Raw genomic sequence first — 18,477 nt, forward strand, 5'->3', positions numbered from 1 at the left:
AATTATGCAGCACTTAACCTTTATATATTGTACATTGACATCAGTCCCTGTCTTCAAGAAGCTTACAATCTAAGGTCCCTAACTTCATACATATACTGGGGCCAATTTACCTTCTAGCATGTCTTTGGAGTGTGGGAGGAAATGGAAGCAGGCGCAGGGAAAACGTGCAAATTCCAGGCAGGTAGTGCTGTGGTTGGGGATTTGAACAAGTTATCCTAGCACTGCCAGGCAGAATTGCTAGCCACTGTGCTGTGCCAGCGTACTGTGTGAAAAAACAGGGCTGCTGCTTATAGCCTACTTCTGAAAATGCTAATTGCTAGGCTTCAGCACTTTGATTCACTGACCTAGAATAAGTAGGCAGATCAGTAAAGTCTTGAAAGTCCTTTTCTATACAGTTCAAAGTTCTTGCTTTGTAGGATTGCAATAGGAGGGCAAGATGACAGCCAGGGAACCTGCATTTTTGAAAGGGGAGGCCTGACATGTCAGGCTTCACGCTTTCTCTTGTAAGAGGTGCTATCTTATCTGTTAAACCATATTTCTTGGTACTACAATTAAAGGCACTACTATAGGTGCAATGTCTAAGAGCTACTGGTAACTTTTCTCAAGACCTTTTATAAGGCCTCATGCATATGGCAGCCTGCAGCTGTAAAATTTGGGCATATCTTCTTGCTTGGGAGCCACAGGTGCTGTGTACAGCCAACAATGGATGTACATGGGTATACACCAGTTATTGCATAAACCCAACCAGGCATACGGCACGATGCCCCAGTATGCAGACAGTATGCATTCAGGGTCATATATCTGTAAACGTATGCATGTCTGCGAATGTACCGGTATACAGCCATGTTCCTGTGGGTGGCTATAAACAGCACCTCCGACTCTCTAGCAAGAAAATGCACCCAAATTTTATGTTGTAAAGCCCCCTCTCTTCTCCCTCATCTCTGCAGCGCTTCCAGGATGGACCTAAGTGATGCTCTGGGACGGCACTGACCAATCAGAATAGCACTGGTCCTTCTGAGAGGTGCTGCACAGAGAAGATTGGGGATTTAAAAATCATTGGACTGGTTAGGGGACACTGACAACTTAGCATCCCCAGAAGTAAGCACAGCAGGGACTGATATGGGGAGACAAAAGCCCACTCAGCTATGATTGCTTTGCCAATCAAATCCGCCTTCTGATAAGGACAGACAAAAATTGCCAATAGAAAGGGGAAAGGAGAAACCTGTAAATTTCTATGGCAGTGAAAGGGTTAAATAGTGACCAAACTTTTATAATTTCTGTATTTATTTACCATATTGCTTTTCTCTTGGGACGGCACTGACCAATCAGAATCACACTGGTCCATCCCAGAAGTGTTGCACAGAGAAGATTGGGGATTTAAAATCCTTGGATTGGCTAGGGGACAACTTGGCATCCCCAGAAGTAAGCACAGCAGGGACTGATATGGGGAGACAAAAGCCCACTCAGCTATGATTGCTTTGCCAATCAAATCCGCCTTCTAATAAGGACAGACAAAAATTGCCAATAGGAAGGGGAAAGGAAACACATGTACATTTCTATGGCAGTGAAAGGGTTAAATAGTGACCATACTTTTATAATTTCTGTATTTATTTACCATGTTGCTTTTTTCTTGGCGGCCATTAGTATGGACTGCTGTTGGATGTTCTGTTTTGTGATAAGGATTATTGGTGCACTATAGAGAAAAACATTATATTCAGGTAACTGTATGTGGTTAATATCTGTGATGAAAGTATTACGCTGTCCAGCAGTGCTGACATGGGTGATTTAATCTCTTGCTACTGACAGATGTAACTACTTGCTGGCATCCACCTGAATTGGCTGGAGCTACACATTTAGTAGCTGTATCCTGCTGTTCTAACCACCAGTGATTCATTTGTGGGCATAACAAATGATTGCTAAACAAATGGATCACTATGGAGTGAGCTACACAAGTCGCATCTTGTAAAGATCAGGCGTACAGGAGTGTGATCTTTTGATTGCTACCTGTATAGCTTACATCATAAGGTGCCATTTATTCTTCCAAAGCTGGCCATACACTATACCAGGGGTCCTCAAACTTTTTAAACAAGGGGCCAGTTCACTGTCAGACACTGTTGGGTGTCGGACTATAATTTGAAAAAAATTTGAACGAATTCCTATGCCCTTATTTTATTTGTAGTGCATAAAAAGCAATAAAATATATTGCAACTACTGAATGACTACAAGTCCCAGCATGAACCTGTGCGATCTAAGGGGGTCACTATCTTAGATCTCAGGGGCTCATGCTGGAACTTCTAGCCCTTCACTTGGTGGGGGCTGTCATGTCCTCGGCTCTGAGAGGTTCATGCTGCGACTAGTACTGCTTCACTTTTTTTGGGGGGGGGGTCACACTTAGATTTGAGAGGCGCATTTTGGGACTTGTAGTCCTTCACTAGTTAGAAAGAGGTGTCATGTCCTCAGCTCTGAGGGGTTCATGCTGGAACTTGCAGTCCTTCACTTTTAGGAAGTTCATACCTCCCAAAAGTGATGGACTACAAGTCCCAGCATGAACCCCTGAGATCTAAGGATGTGACACCCCCCCAACAAAAAAAAATGTGGCGGACTACTAGTCCCATCATGAACCCCTTAGATCTAAAGTTGTGGCGACATCCCCCCCAAAGATGGACTACTAGTCCCAGCATGAACCCCTTAGATCTAAAGCTGTGACCCCCCTCCCAAGATGGACTACTAGTCCCAGCATGAACCCCTTAGATCTAAAGCTGTGACCCCCCTCCCAAGATGGACTACTAGTCCCAGCATGAACCCCTTAGATCTAAAGCTGTGACCCCCGCCCAAGATGGACTACTAGTCCCAGCATGAACCCCTTAGATCTCATGGGTTCATGCTGGGGCCTGTAGTCCTTAACTAGTTGGGAGGTATTGTATCCTCAGCTCTGAGGGTTTCATGCTGGCACCTGTAGTCCACTTATGGGAGGGTCACATCCCCCAAAAGTAAAGGACTACAAGTCCCAGCATGAACCCCTACTCTTTGTATGGGTCTCTCTGCAGCACCTGGCTCCCCATGACAGACATGTTCCATCCCCGGTGCTCAGTCAGCCTCACCTCAGACCAGACAATAGCTCTCGAGTCCTGGCAGTTCTTTCCCCTCTGACCATGCCGCCTGAGATGATGGAGGAGGTGTGTGGGGCTAAACCACTCGGGCGGAGTAAAATCCTCCTCCGCTCTAAATGCTGAGGCCTCGGGCTCGCTCTGCTTTATGTCCGATGACGTGATGGCACTTGTTACTAGAGGTCAGGCTGTCCTAGCAACCAGTGGCAGTGGCTGCACATCGTAAAACAGGCCTCGGTCTGGATGTGGGGCGGGGGCGCACTAATACATTATTACTCATCTGTGAGTAAAGTGGTGCTGGCTGCTGCGGCGGGCCTGTTCAGGACCCTGGCGGGCCGGATGCGGCACGCAGGCCATAGTTTGAAGACAACAGCACTATACAATGTAATTTAGATGTACTAAAACTGTATATTATGAGGACAAACCTGAAGAATTATTTCAATTTGAATCATATCAAGCAGACCATTCTCCTAAATAGTTAATGCTTGATCTAAAGCAGATTGTACAATCAGATTATATAGTGGTCAGCCTTATGATGGCCACAAACTTTGATATTATCTAATGTGCTATTCGATCAAAAAGATCATTTCCGCAAACAGGATAGCTATAACTTCCCTTCCAAGTGATTTAAGGCCACCCATACGTGGTTTGAATTTCGGCCAGTTCAGCAGGAACCGTTCGCTTTAAACTATTAATGGACAGGCTGAATGTACCAAGCTGATCGATCAACTTGGGCACAACCAACCTGCTGGATTCACTTCCGATTATCACTAGCGGATGCTGTAGCCGCTCGCACTAATCACTGTCTTCTCCCAGGCAGAGACTGCTTCTGTTTTGTGTTGATGGAGGAACCCGTGGTTGCAGGAAAGAAATTTGCTCCAGGTATGGCCGCCCTCACTCTGATTCAATCAAACTGGGTGGATCAGCTAGGAAAATTATCAGTCGTTTTTGCACTGATCAGCAGCCCTAAGATACTTTGTTCATAAATGCGATTAAAAACACAATATTGCTGTGCTAAAAGATATGAATAAATTGCACTCAATAATAAAATCATAAAAAAAAAGCAGCCACACTAATCCGGAATGTTACAAGTATAAAACAATAGCTGTAGCGCTAAATCCTAACAAAATGTCCCAAATCAGTGAGCAAAGGCATTCCTTATAGTGTAACTCCACACTGAAGAAAGGTGAAATAACCTCAGAGCCGGAGAACCGCCACCAAAAGCACTCCAATCTCGCCACTGCTTACCAAATAACGATGATCCCCATGAGAGAGATTGCATGAGCCCAAAACATAAGATGAAACAGGAGCTCCCACTCGCTGGTCTCGAATTGGCAAACTCAAAAAGTGGTGTGATATGGAACAGAAAAGCAGGGACACTTACATAGCGCAGACTGCTAAAAGTTTATTCCCACATAGGATAAAATAACACTTACAATGTTAAAAAGATGATCTCGCATCGCAAATCAATAAAAATGGACCTCCTCTCGGCGTTCCTCGTTGGACAACCAAAAAGATGGCCGCCACATCGCGCGTCACCAAGAGCGCCACCCGGCGCGTTTTGTCATCAAGACGTCCAGGGGTGTGGCCTCGAGGTGCGCTCACGCTATATAAAGCCGCGGAGGAGAGCGGAAATGTCGGAACTGCTTGACAACCGGAAATGGAAACTGCGTTCCACGTACCGGAACGAGCCCCATACCGGAAGAGGATTAGAATAAAAACATCCGGGGAACGAGAATTTAATCACAATTCCACCGGCAGCAAAAATAGATTCTTTCAAAAAAACCTTAGCGACAAACCATATATAGCACACAGAATATGACTTCTGGTATTATGGATCACAAAGGATAGATAAATCTTGAATCATATATTGGGCCGCAAGGTAGAGGAGATTGCGCCATCTACAGGTATCAACACGAAATACACCAGAGGAACAGAAAAGTCCACAACAATAAATTACATTTAAAATACAAACAAAAAAAAGGAACATTCGTATATATTATACAATAAAAATTGGATAACAGAGGACAAATTATATAGCAAGGGCATCAACCAAAGAGTGTGTTTCAACTAAAAATAATCATGACATAAGCTAAGAATTATTAATATGGGCATTCAAGTCCCATTCTATATTTAGCCCCAAGGGGGTATAGGACTTCAACCTATAGATCCAACTGGTCTCGAGCCTTGATACGCCCCTAGTTTGATTGCTGCCCCTCCAATGGCCTGAAAATCTGTCAATACCCAGGAATAAAGTACCCTGGGATCTCTTTGGTGGCATTTGTCATAATGACGCGAGACGCTATGCTTAGGAAAACCTTTGACTATGTTGGCCACATGCTCCTTGAGCCTCACATGAAGCTTTCGGATAGTGCGGCCAACATAGGCAAGGCCACATGGACATCTAATCAGGTATACCACAAATTTGGTGGTACAGGATATAAACGGTTTTATGGTAAAATCCTGACCTGTGGAACCCGATTTGAAAGTCTCCACACGCCTACTTTTCAAATTGCACATCTTCTACATTTATAAAAACCCCCCTTCTGCTGAAAAAAAGAAACCCTCTCAAATGTTGGGGGCCACTTGCAGCCTAAGGGGGAGAACTCCCCTATAGATAACCTGAGACTGCTGTGGTTGGAGAGGGCCCAAAACCCCGTCATTTTGAAAAATGTGCCAATGACGACGTAAGATCTTTTTAACGGAAAAATATTGCGTGGAATAAGAAGAGTAAAAGGCATAACCAAAAGATTGCTGAGGGTCCCTCTTCCTAGGTTGTAAAAGATCCTCTCTAGCTCGTGAGTCTGCGCGTGTTATAGCCTCATTGAGTAATGGTTCCCCATAGCCCTTTTCCAAGAACCTCATTTTAAGGGTAGAGGCTTCACGCAGGAAATCCTCCCTGCGCGAGCAATTTCGCTTCAAGCGCAGAAATTGACTGACAGGAACGGACTCTAACCACGCCTTGTGGTGACAACTCGTGGTATCTATGAATCCGTTCCTGTCAGTGGTCTTAAAGAAGGTTGATGTCACAATCTGACCTTCCACACTAATTTTTAGATCAAAAAAATAATTTCCGTATTACTGGATTCATATTGCAAGCTAATGCCTCTCTGGTTGCTGTTAAGGGTCACCATGAATTCCTGAAGAGAATCCATAGTGCCATCCCAGAGAAAGAGGATGTCGTCTATGTACCTACGCCAGAGCACAAATTGTATTTCTATTTATCAGATTATGAAATTACGTGGTGAAAACAGAGATGTGATCAATAATTTACTATCGTAAAGAACCCCTTGTGATTGTAAACCTCAGACGTGAAATATTAACAAAGCATATCCTTCCATAGTGTGTACTTATCTCAATTAAGAGCACTAAGTGTAATTTCTGTTTGCTACTTTGTTCCTCTGCTATCAGCATGAGTCACTTCTGACAAGTTTTCCTGATACCAACAGGAAAATGATGACAGGGAGGGAAGGGATACCCAGCTGATAGACAGCCTCTGCTCTGATCCTGCAGAAAGGTGTGTAACTGAGTGCGCATTCTTGCACGCACAAATTTGAACCTAGCATAAAGGATATAAAAAAAGAATTGCTGATCTGCTAGCCAAATCAACATCAAGAACTGTCATTTTTTATTTTGCCTATAGTTCCACTTTAAAGCCTTTGCAAATAGAAAAATGCAAAAAGAAAAATAATAAATGCACATATTTTGGTAGGGAAAAAAAAAAGTGCATTTATTTTCTTTTCTTCCTGGAGCCTTAAAACATTGCACTCACAGAGTGGATAGTGGGTGCAATGTCAGGCTCCTGCAGATTCATTCTCCAGCAGGCTTTCTACTTGAATGCTAGAGATAGTGTCAATAGACTGAGTCTGTGCATCAGCGCCCTCGCAGTCTATTGAGAACTACAAGCTGTTTACCACAGTGAAAGACGGGACTTGCGGTTTCTTCATACATTCCAAAGATGACAAAGCAGGCAGGTATGCTTCTTTTATTGCAGAAAGACATTGTACAGGGTTTGTACGGTCATGAAAAACCTGGAAAAGTCATGGAATTTTAAAATGGCAATTGCCAGACCTGGAAAAGTTTTGCAAAATAATTTAACCCACAAAGTTTTGGAAAAGTAATGGAAATTTGTTTCACAATCACTGTATATTCGAATATGCAGAAAAGAGAGAAAGGCGCAGATGTAAATAATTTTATTGACACATATTAAAAACTTACATGGAGGTAAGCATCTATCTTCGTAGCTCGGCATCCTTCTGGGTCTGCGGTGTTTCCGTCCCTGAGGCTGGCCAGCACCCAGGAGATGACACTAAGGGAGAACCAATCAGGGGACTCAGTCAGATCGAGGCAGCGGTAAAGCGCATACCTCACTGGAGGGCCACACGAACGTGTAGCTCCGCCATAACAAAAGATATAAAGTGCCAATAGTGCATTATCCTTTTAAAAAACGTTATTAAAAAAGAAACACACTTACATGGCAAATGGAAGGAACTGGGCATAAACAATGGTTCCAAGTGTACCGAACGTGACAGCCTGCAGTGTGGAACACGTGGTGTGGCGTGGCTACTCCCCCCGACGCTTTTCCTCCTTAGGCTGCAGCTGGGACCGGAGCACCATGATCCGGTCCCAGCTGAAGCCTGATAAGGAGAAACGCGTCGGAGGGAGTAACCCTTTGATTGACCCTGCTGTTAACCCCTTCCCTGCCAGCGTAATTATTACAGTGACAGTACATTCTTTTTAGCACTGATCACTGTATTGGTGTCACTGGAACACAAAAAGTGTCAGTGTCAGATTTGTCCACGGCAATGCCGGAGTCCCACTAAAAATCACTGATTATGTCATATGATGTTACTAGTAAAATAAATATAAATTCCATAAATCTTTCCCATAGTTTGTAGACATGATAACTTTTGCGCAAACCAATCAATATACGCTTATTAGGTTTTTTTTTTTTTACCAAAAACATGTAGCAGAATACATTATGGCCAAAACTGATGAAGAAATTAGATTTTTAAAAAATGTTTATTGGATATGTTTTATAGCAGAACGTAAAAATATTGTTTTTTTTTAAATTGCCAGTCCTTTTTTGTTTATAGCGCAAAAAATAAAAACCGCAGGGGTGATCAAATACCACAAAAAGAAAGCTCTAATTGTGGGGAAAAAGGACATCAATTTTATTTGTGTACAGCGTCGCACGACCGCGCAATTATCAGTTGAAGTAGCGCAGTGCCGTATAGCAAAAGATGACCGCAGTCGGCCAGGTCCTGGGCATTGATGAGCGTGACCATGGGGAAAGTTACCCCACATGCAGGTTGAGAGGCCCTACCCACATGTGGAATTTTGATTTGTGGCTGTGTCCATGCCGCCGCTGCTTGTGCATCCACTTCTATGGGCTGCCTCCATACGGCTCCGAGGAGGATTCACATGCAGCAGATGTGGCTCAGATCAGAGGATGAGTCTCACCGCTCATCTATTTGAGCTCTACAAAGTGATCTGTGGTAAATCACATTTCAGCTAGGATTGCCACCTTTTCTTCAAGCCAAACCCAGTATACACTACAGGATTATAAAAGACCTGGGACACCTTTGGGTGCCCCAAGGAAAGTAGTAATGCGGCATGTACAGCGTGCAGTGGCGAACAGTGGGTGTGGCCAAAATGCTCTTGCTGACATCATTGCCCCGCCCTCAGTGATGCTGTACCTGCTCCTGGACAGCCACCTGCAGCTCCCAGACTGCAATAGATTGGTGTGTGACTATGTTGGTTACATGGGGAGCCACAGCCCAGTCTGAATAACGTGCCCGGGTTTCTGGCGGACTGAAATCCGGACACATGATTCAAAACCTGTACTGTCCCGGTGAATCCTGGACAGGTGGCAATCCTAATTTCAGTGCATGTTTCAAAGGTGGTGAGTAGGTGATATGTTGCCCCTCACCACCTGTTTTAACCCTGAAAACTTCAACCTGCCATGTTTCACCTGCATGGGATTGCAGGGTGATACTGAAGCAGTACTGCCATGTTTCACCTGCATGGGATTGCAGGGTGATACTGAAGCAGTACTGCCATGTTTCACTTGCATGGGATTGCAGGGTGATACTGAAGCAGCCCCTTTCACGTGAAAGGGTTGAATTTGGAGGCAGTATTGTCCACTGAATGCGATGAGCGGTTTAAATTTTGCTGCAGATGTGAAACCTTACCTCCTAACTTTTTTAGATTGGATCAAGGGACACCTTTTAGCAAACCTATGTAGGCATAGGACACACCCCTTGTCACGCCCCCTTAAAGGAGAATTATACAAAAAAATAATTAGTTAACCACTTTAGCCCCGGAGGATTTGGCTGCTCAATGACCAGGCCCTATTTTGCGATTTGGCACTGCGTGATTTTAAAGGACAATTGCGCGGTCGTGCGACGCTGTACCCAAACAAAATTGACGGCCTTTTTCTCACAAACAGAGCTTTCTTTTGGTGGTATTTGATCACCTGTGCAATTTTTATTAAAAAATAACAATATTTTTCACATTTTGTATATGAAATTCTCAAAAAAATGTAAATTTTTTTTTAACATTTTAGGCCAATTTGTTTTCTGCTCCATATTTTTGGTAAAAAAAATAGCAATAAGCGTATTTTGATTGGTTTGCGCAAAAGTTATTGCGTTTATTAACTATGGCAAAGATTTATGTAATTTTTTTTTTTTTTTTTTACTAGTAATGGCGGCGATCTGCAATTTTTTTTTGTGGGACTGCGACATTGCGGCGGACAGATCGGACCCCTAACTGACATTTTAGACACTTTTGGGGGTACCAGTGAAATTATTACAGTAATCAGTGCTAAAAATATGCACTGTTAAAATGACACTGGCAGGGCAGGGGTTAACTGTACTGGTGATCAAGGGGTTAAATGTTCCCCTAGGGGCATGATAATAACTGTGGGGGGGGTTGGGCTTGTGAAATTATCACAGAGACATGCGTTCCTATATAGCAGGATCGCATGGTCTCTGTGATAATCTAAGAGCCTGTTCACACTACCGCGACCTCTAAGTCACCTCATAAGGGGCGACTTGTTAGCGCGACTTTCAGCGCGACTTAGCGCTACTTTAGCGCAACTTGTATGATAGACGACTTTGTTCGACTTTGTATTTGGCCAATCAGAATATGATGTGTTGTCATTTCCTCATTGCCCACCAAAAAAAAGTTCTTAAAAATTTTCATTTTTGATAGAGAGCCAATTATTGAAAAATTAAAAAAAAAAAAAAAAATGAGATTTCTTTGGATTTAGTGTCTGGGGGGTCTAAAAAGTGTACCTGTGAAGTTTCAGCTCTGTAGCATGTCCAGAACCAGAAAAAAAAAAAGATAATTTTTATTAGAGCAGGGATGGGGCTCCGCTCCTGTCACACTTGGGCATTTTTGTTTCAGGTGTTTATTGGGCATTTTTTGGACACACACACACGCACGCACACACACACACGGAACCCCATCCCTGCAAATTATTTAATTAGCGCATGGATAGGGTTCCGCTCCTTTTAAAACCTATATGTGTGTATATATATATATATATATATATATATATATATATATATATAGTTTTACTGCGGCAGATCGGCTCTGTTCCACGAAACTACGTAACTGTAGGTCGCTTCGCAGGAACGCTAGTGGGGGCACGCGTGTCCATTCGCCACACAGGAAGCCAATCAGCGAGTCTGGCGGCCACGTTTGCCCCTGGTCACCTGTGATCGCTCCTCGTCGAGACAGAACAGCAGTCTGCTGTTGTAAACACGGCAGACCGCTGTTCTGTCAGTTAGGAACACAGGTCTCTGTGCTCATGCAGAAAGCCCATCCCCCCCCCAGTTAGAAAGCACCCCCTAGGGACACATTTAATCCTTTTATTGCCCCTGGTGTTAACCCCTTCCCTGCCAGTGTCAATATTACAGTAACAGCGCATATTTTTAGCACTGATTACTGTAGTAATGTCACTAGTCCCCCCCAAAAGTGTCAAAAATGTCAGTTATGGGTCCGATCTGTCCACCGCAATGTTGCAGTCCCACTACAAGTCGCTGATTGCCGCCATTACTAGTACTATTTACTATAAATGCAGCCGATGGCATCAATGGTGCATGCACTCTCAAAAGGATCTGCCGCCTGGGCCGTTCCTTTAGAATCCTGTGCTGTAAATGGCGGCTTCCCCATGCATGCGAGGGAGTGATGTCATTGCGGCACCAGCCAGTCACACACCCAGGGTCCACAGACCCAGAAAGAAGACGGGGTGAAGATGGAAGCAGCATCGTTGGAATGCTTAGTTTTCAGGTAAGTTTTACATAATGTGCTAGTATGCGAATCTGCGACGCATACTAGCACACTATGGCTTTAACTTGCAGGTCCAAAAAAAAAAAAGCCATCCACCGGTTTACAACTACTTTAAAAAAATCAGCAGCTGAAAGTTGTTAAAACGTTTTGGGACATGTCTCTTTTGATCATATTGGTGATGCTGTATTCATTGACATCCCCCTGTTTCGATTGTTATAATATTCTTACAGCTTTGTAATCTTTACAGACGTTTTATTTACCTGTAACTTGTTTTGACACTTTAATAAAGCACCTTTTTGTGAACAAACGTTTTGGGACAACTCCAGAAAAATTACATATCTGAAAGCGCTAAAAAAATGTCATTACGAGCCAGCCAGGAGTCGAACCTAGAATCTTCTGATCCGTAGTCAGACGCGTTATCCATTGCGCCACTGGCCCATGGACGAAAGCTCTTCCCCTAGCATATCTACAAAAGAAGACCTCCTGCAATTCTCATTGGTGGGCTTGTATGTTGCTATGGTTGCTTTAAAGGCGTGGTCCTGTTCCTAAAGAAAACGTCAACGCCCTTTTTTACTTTTCCCTCATGTAATTGGTTGGCGCCGCTAGCCTCATGTTATCGTCGACCAGCGGTGATTGGATTTTTCTTTCTGACGCCCATTTTCGCTTTTCATTGGTTAGGCGGTGACAGTTGTCATGAGGAAGGGGTGTGGCCCGTGTAGCGCGCGTGGAGTGAGTCTGTGGTCAAGATGGCGGCGGCTGGCAGTGGGGGAGGCCGGGTGTCTAGTGGACGGGATCTGAGCTGTGTCCCGGAGGTGCCAGACGCATTGGGAGCTGTAGCCAAACAAGGGTGAGCTTGTGTAGTCCGCTGTGATAGGATGGGATAGAGGGACAACGTGGAGAGGAGACATGTGCAGTGGAGGAGCGTGCCGGTGGCCCTGACATCAGAAAGGGTCGGGGATGGAGAACACGTGTTCTGTATGAGATACGACCAAATCCTTGCATTGCATACCTGCTGGTCACATGACTGATAATGCCCATAAAATACGCTGCATGCATCAACACTAGGGGACCTGCATCCCAGCCTACATTTACATGAGCTTACATACCTTCCATTGGTCCAGATTGGCACCGTGTAAGCTACACGTAGCGATCCATCACTGTAGTAGTCGGTGCTGCTACAGTGATCACCATGATCTTCATGGTTCTGTGTCATGCAGCTTACCCTCTGTACTGCTTGTTTGGCACTGCCGCCGTTCATTGGACACTTTTTCATTGAACTTGTAACATCACAGCCCCTTCTCTCCATCGTGTCCAAAAAGAGAAAAGAAAAAATCCAACGCCCCCCCCCCCCCTTCTCAGTGTGCAGAGGGGAAGCTGCTCAGAGAGAACCTGGCCAAATCCGAGAATGCCTTCTAGTCATTAAAGAATATGCAGATTGTTCTTTAAGGGGTGTTAATACCAAGGTGATACACCCCCCCCCCCAAATCACTTAGACAATATGCAGAGGAGAAGCCGATTGGCTGAGGACCTGGAAGATCGCGGCTGTTGAAGCCGATTGGCTGATGATCTGGAAGATCGCGGCTGTTGAAGCTGATTTGGCTGATGATCTGGAAGATCGCGGCTGTTGAAGCTGATTTGGCTGATGATCTGGAAGATCGCGGCCATCAGAAGCCTGATTGGCTGATGACCTGGAAGATCGCGTCCGTCAGAAGCTGGGTTGGCTGAGGGCCTGGAAGAACGCGGCTATTGTAGTAGGGCCGACTACAACAGTGATTTGCAGCTTCCTCAACTATGAGATATGCAGAGCTTTGAGAAAGTATTCACACTCCTTAAAATTTTCCGCATTTGTCATGTTACAACCAAAAACGTCAAGATTGTAGAGTGTATGGCCAGCCTAAAGGTGACCATACTCATTAGTTTAAACATACAAGGACCCACCTAAACTATCCATTCAGGTAGGACCTTGCAGTACATACTTGCTGGTAGATCTAAAGGAGAGGTACCGTTGGATTGTAACTTGTGTGGTGAGCCTAAGGCTTTACGCACACCATTTCGGTCCACAAATTGAATATTCTGTAACGGATTTGAACACATACTTTGGACTTCTATGTAATTTTGTTCACTAGACCTTTGGATGCTCTTACCAATTCAAGAAAATTTTGCTGTCTTTATTGGTTTTATGGAATTGAAACGGACGTAAATGCAGCTAAACTTGGTATAAAGCAGAAATAATTAAACGCCCAAAAAATGACCTGAGAAGTATAAATAACATTTGGAAGTGCCAGTGTGAATGAGTCCTCGAGTGGCTGCTTCAATATGCAGACATGGTCCACTGTTGCCATCCAGAAAATGGAGCACCGCTATCATTGGTGTGCACATAGTCAGGAAGTGGCCTGCAAAGAGTCTGCTGGAGATCAGCAACACTAAGTTGCAGCAAAGGCAGGTAAAACAAGTCATTGAGCTAAAGTTCTTTAGAAAACATTGGGCTCCATTCACAGAACCAGATCGCATTCGGAATTTAGGTGTTTTTCCAAATATCGCATGCAATCCGAAAATGTCAATTCACTATTGCTTTATGCAGGATTTACTGCATAAAACCGGAGTGAAAGTCCATTCACAAAAGGCGGGGGGGGGGAATGGATGCGGTAAAGAAGTTGTGGTCCTGGCATGCGATAGTTAAGGATGCTGGCAGCTGCTGGTTTCTTAACTAACAATAAATAACATGGTTGTTAAGGATTGGACGGCTGTCGTGTCCTTAACCGATAAGGCCCCTTTCACACTTATGCGACGTGATTTTGAAAGCAATGGCAAGGCTATATGCCTCAAAACGCATTAAAAATGTGGCAAAGTAGTGCAGGAACTACTTTTGAAGTCGGTGCGACTTCAAAACGCACTGATATGAATGGGGCTCATTGAAAATAATGGAAAACTACTTGTCATGCGATTTTTGCGGTCCAAAATCGCGGGACAAGTCGCACTAGTGTGAAAGGGGCCTAAGTCCTCAGCTGTCAGCAGGATTCACCACTGAATGTAAAAAATAAAAATGTAAGATTTTGAAGGGCCACCTCCATGTCAAAATCTCAAAAAAAAAAAAAAGTTGATGGGAGGGCAAAATCTATATTTGAGCATGCAGGGCAGGAAAGGGGGGGATGAGCGAGCACACACCCCAGCCCACCCACTGAACCTTACCAGGCCTCTGGTTGATTGGAACAAGGGCCTCTTCCCCCACTACCTTGGCCAATGGTTGTAGGGGTCTGCGGGCAGGGGCTTATTGGAATCTGGAAGCCCTCTTTAAACAGAGGGCCCCCAGATCTATGGGGTAACCCTACTTATTCACAAAAGTTTGTATATATATATATATATATATATATATATATATATATATATATAAGCCAGGCAGTTTTTGACAAGACAAAAAGTCCCCTGGTGTAGATCCTTTGTCAATCACGATTTTCGCCACTACCAGCGCCTTGAAGTAAAAAAAAAAAAAATTAAAAAAACTTCTGGCGCTGGCTCCCACTGTCTTGACCGTTCCGCTACCTCTTGACTCTAAATGAGCTAAGGGGCGGTGCCACCCGGGGACATCACCAGGTCGTCCAGCTCTGTCTGACATCAACGACCCTTTGTTCATTTAGCAGTGAAAGGTGGCAAAGCTGTCAGATGGGGGAGCCAGTGTCGGGGAGGAGTTTTTATTTTTCCTCCTCCGGGTTGGCATTGTGATTGATGCCTCTAAACCGGGGGATTTTTAGAAAGAAAACTTTTGGTGAATGAGTATGTACCCCATACTCATTCACGTGGGGGGCGGATCTGGTAAGCCCCTGGGCTGCAGACCCCACAACCACCAAGGGACCAAGGGCTCTGCTAAAACACCCCCACCCCCCCCCCTTTCCTGCCCAGGCCAATCTTCACCTTTTAGCGCTGTCGCACTGTTAATGACAATTTCGCAGTCAAGCGACACTGTACCAATATTAAATTATCCTTCTTTTTTTTTTTTTTTTTTTTTTTTCTGCGCAAATAGAGCTTACTTTTAGAGCCAGTTCACATTAGTGCGACTTGTCAGCCTGACAAGTCGCTCTCCCTCGCGGTCCATTGACCGCTACAGGACCTGTTCTAATAGAGACACAAGTCGCTCCGACTTAGAAAAAGGGTCCTGTACTACTTTGGGGCGACCTCGGAGCGACTTGCATAGACTTCAATTATGTGAAGTCCCTGCAAGTCGCTCCGAAGTCGTGGTGCAATGTAATGCACGTGTCGCCCCCAAAGTAGTAAGGAGTCGTGTCGCGCTAATGTGAACCAGCTCGTAGTGGTATGTTTTTATTTTGTGTGCTACAAATAAAGACCGAAAATTTTAAAGAGGGGGGGGGGGGGGGTTTCTTTTTTCTGTTATAAAATTTTGTAAAGTGTTTTTTTTTCCCTCCGTTGATGAGGCTGCACTAATATGCAGCACTGGTGGGCATCGCTGATGGGTCTGCACTGATAATCAATGCGCTGACCCTCCCTCCCCATCAGGAGAACCACTGATCGGCTTTCCTCTGTCAGCGCGAACGGAGGAAAGCCCATAATTCGCACTTCCTGGTTATGATGTGATCAAGCTGTGATTGGACACAGCTGGTCACATGGTAAAGTGCCTGCGTTACAGGCTTTTTACAGAGATCTGAGATGCGGTGTGTCGGAGTGACACCGCACCACCTATCACTGCGTGCAGGAGTGACTTATCCTGCTGGAAGTCCTATGACTTCATAAAATAACTCCTGTGTTATTTTAGTAGTGCTTTTTAGTAAATGCCAAAAATTTTGTGAAAAACGCTGTGTGGTATCTTACTGCATACTTGGTATGTAAATGGAGCCCTGAATGTTCAGTTAGGGCATGTATCTACTTTAGCTTTAGAAATGAGCACCATCTAAATAGCCATATACACAGATCTCTTCCATTCGGCCCATGGTAAGATTCCTCCATCCATACTACACAGCACATATGGACACATTTCCCACTGTGGCTGTTGTATTCTGATTGGATGCAGGTGCTGTTTGGATAGCCCTTTTCCATCTGGTCGTTTAACATGACCACCCACCGAGCAAATTTCGTCCAGTTTGTCTGATTTGCTCCATGTCTGTCCGCCTTTATTGGCTTTTCCTGAAAGATGTAATTGTCACTGTACTCCAAAGACAATCCTGCTGTGAGCCAAGCTGAAGGCCCCTTGCACCCAGGGTTGTCCTGTGGTGGGTGCATCCTTCCCAGCATATTGGCATGCACAGGAGGAATCGTTTCAGCATCCAGCACCGCTGCAGGCAGCCTGTTAGGATCTGTGTTAGACTGTGGCTGAACATTGTACCGAGTGGTACTTTTTAAACAGTTATTTACCTAAATAAAAGCTGATCATTGTTAGCACCTGTCAGTGGTAAATAGTTTGTCTCAACGCCTTACTACGTTTGTTGGACAGCTTGGTCTTTTAAAGGAAGTTGAAAAGTTCCCGCCTTACTGGCCAGATTAGGTAAAAATAATGTAAAAAAAACCCTAGGGGGAAAAAAAAATGAATGCAGCCATTACATTTTGGCTGCATTCAATCCCAAGCAATTGGCTTCCATTGCTGTCAATCAAATCCAGTGACATGGGAGCAGTGCTCAGTCCCGCTGTCTGTGTCAATAGACCAAGCAGCGGGACTCCGTAGCGAGCATGCACAGATGCCCCCAGAGAAAGCAGCTTTTACTGGGGGCACCCGTTGAAGAGGGGTCTGCAGTGCCGGGGGGGGGGGGGGACCCCAGAGGATCAGGGCTGCTCTTTGCAAAACCATTGCACAGAGCAGGTAAGTATAGACATATTTTTGTTTTGTTTTTTATAAAAATCAGCTTTATAACCACTTAAGTGCTGGTTCACATTGGGGGAATCCTGTCAATCCACTGCAGGTTCCCGCATCACACCCAACTCGCAGGCAGTTCATACTGCCATGTGCGAAATCGCTGGGAGTGTCAATACAAAGTTAATGATACCCCCAGATTAGTTTGCATATCGCAGTGCGAACTGTCAGTTTGGACATGAATCGGATCGCATAGGTTTGAACACTCGTGTGATCCGATTCTGGTGTGGACCAAAAAAAGGGTCCTGTGCAAGTTGTGCCTGAATGTGATGTGAATTCAGCCATGCAATCTGGCTAAATTTGCAATGCACAGACATTGCATGTTGTCTCCAAAAGAAGCGGATGAGTAATTCATCTTGTCAGTATCCACTCTCAAATTCTTGTGACTGCTGAAATACCTTATTTCTTCTATTAGGTTTTATTGAAATTGTTGACTGCAAAAACTAAAGCAGACTCAGTTAACTTTTTTTTTTTCTGTACTTCTCTGCAGGTTTGATTTTCTGTGTATGCCAATCTTCCATCCACGATTTAAAAGAGAATTTTACCGAGAACCTGCCAAGTCTCGATGTGGGCCCCAGACTCGCTCTGACCTCCTACTTTCTGGACGAGGTATGGATGCTTTGGGGGGAAAGTTTCCAGTCTCTGTATTGCTAGGAGAGTGCCCTCTGGATAGTCTGTGGGAAAATCAAATCCCAGTACGTTAGCAATTGTTCAAGAAAATTAAATTAGCATGAAACTAATGTTATTTACAAGAAAATTGCTAGAAGGTAGGCTTATTCCAGAAGAGACAGTTTTTATCTTGTCTAGATCTTTTCTACTTGGCAGTTTTTAGATTTTACACAGAACTGCACATTCTCCACATGCCTTGTGTACGGGGATGAAGTGACTACTGTGCTCATGCATGGGAGTTGAAACCTCCTAGGCTGGCCAGTCAGGACAATGAAGGAAAGCGTGGATGTTGCATCACCAGAGGGCAGATATGAGGGGTGCACTGAATAGAAATTTTAGTGTAAAACAGAAAATGCAGTATACTTAGCAGAAAATGACAGTTTTTAAAAAATAATTAGGACTTATTGCCCAATTAGGCCAGAGGGTGTCTTTAAAAGTTGCATAGTGCAGCCATTTTCTAGTGTGACAGTCATCTCATGTCTATGTTCACAAGTAAGGCTGAAACAACTAATCGATTATGAAAATGGTTGTCAACTATTTTCATAATCG

General features: G+C 44.3%; 1 protein-coding gene across 1 annotated transcript in view; it reads left to right on the forward strand.

The window, feature by feature from the left end:
- Positions 1–12,098: 12,098 nt before the first annotated feature.
- PRMT5 (protein arginine methyltransferase 5) overlaps positions 12,099–18,477 on the forward strand; it is a 40,953-nt gene continuing 34,574 nt past the window's right edge. The window contains exons 1-2 of the mRNA XM_082261969.1: positions 12,099–12,252; positions 17,750–17,868. Coding sequence (XP_082118095.1) covers positions 12,152–12,252; positions 17,750–17,868 — 220 coding nt within the window. The 5' untranslated portion in view covers positions 12,099–12,151. The remainder of the gene's footprint in view (positions 12,253–17,749; positions 17,869–18,477) is intronic.

The sequence above is a fragment of the Pelophylax lessonae genome, assembly GCF_965119305.1.
Source record: "Pelophylax lessonae genome assembly, chromosome: 1".
Classification (NCBI taxonomy): domain Eukaryota; kingdom Metazoa; phylum Chordata; class Amphibia; order Anura; family Ranidae; genus Pelophylax; species Pelophylax lessonae.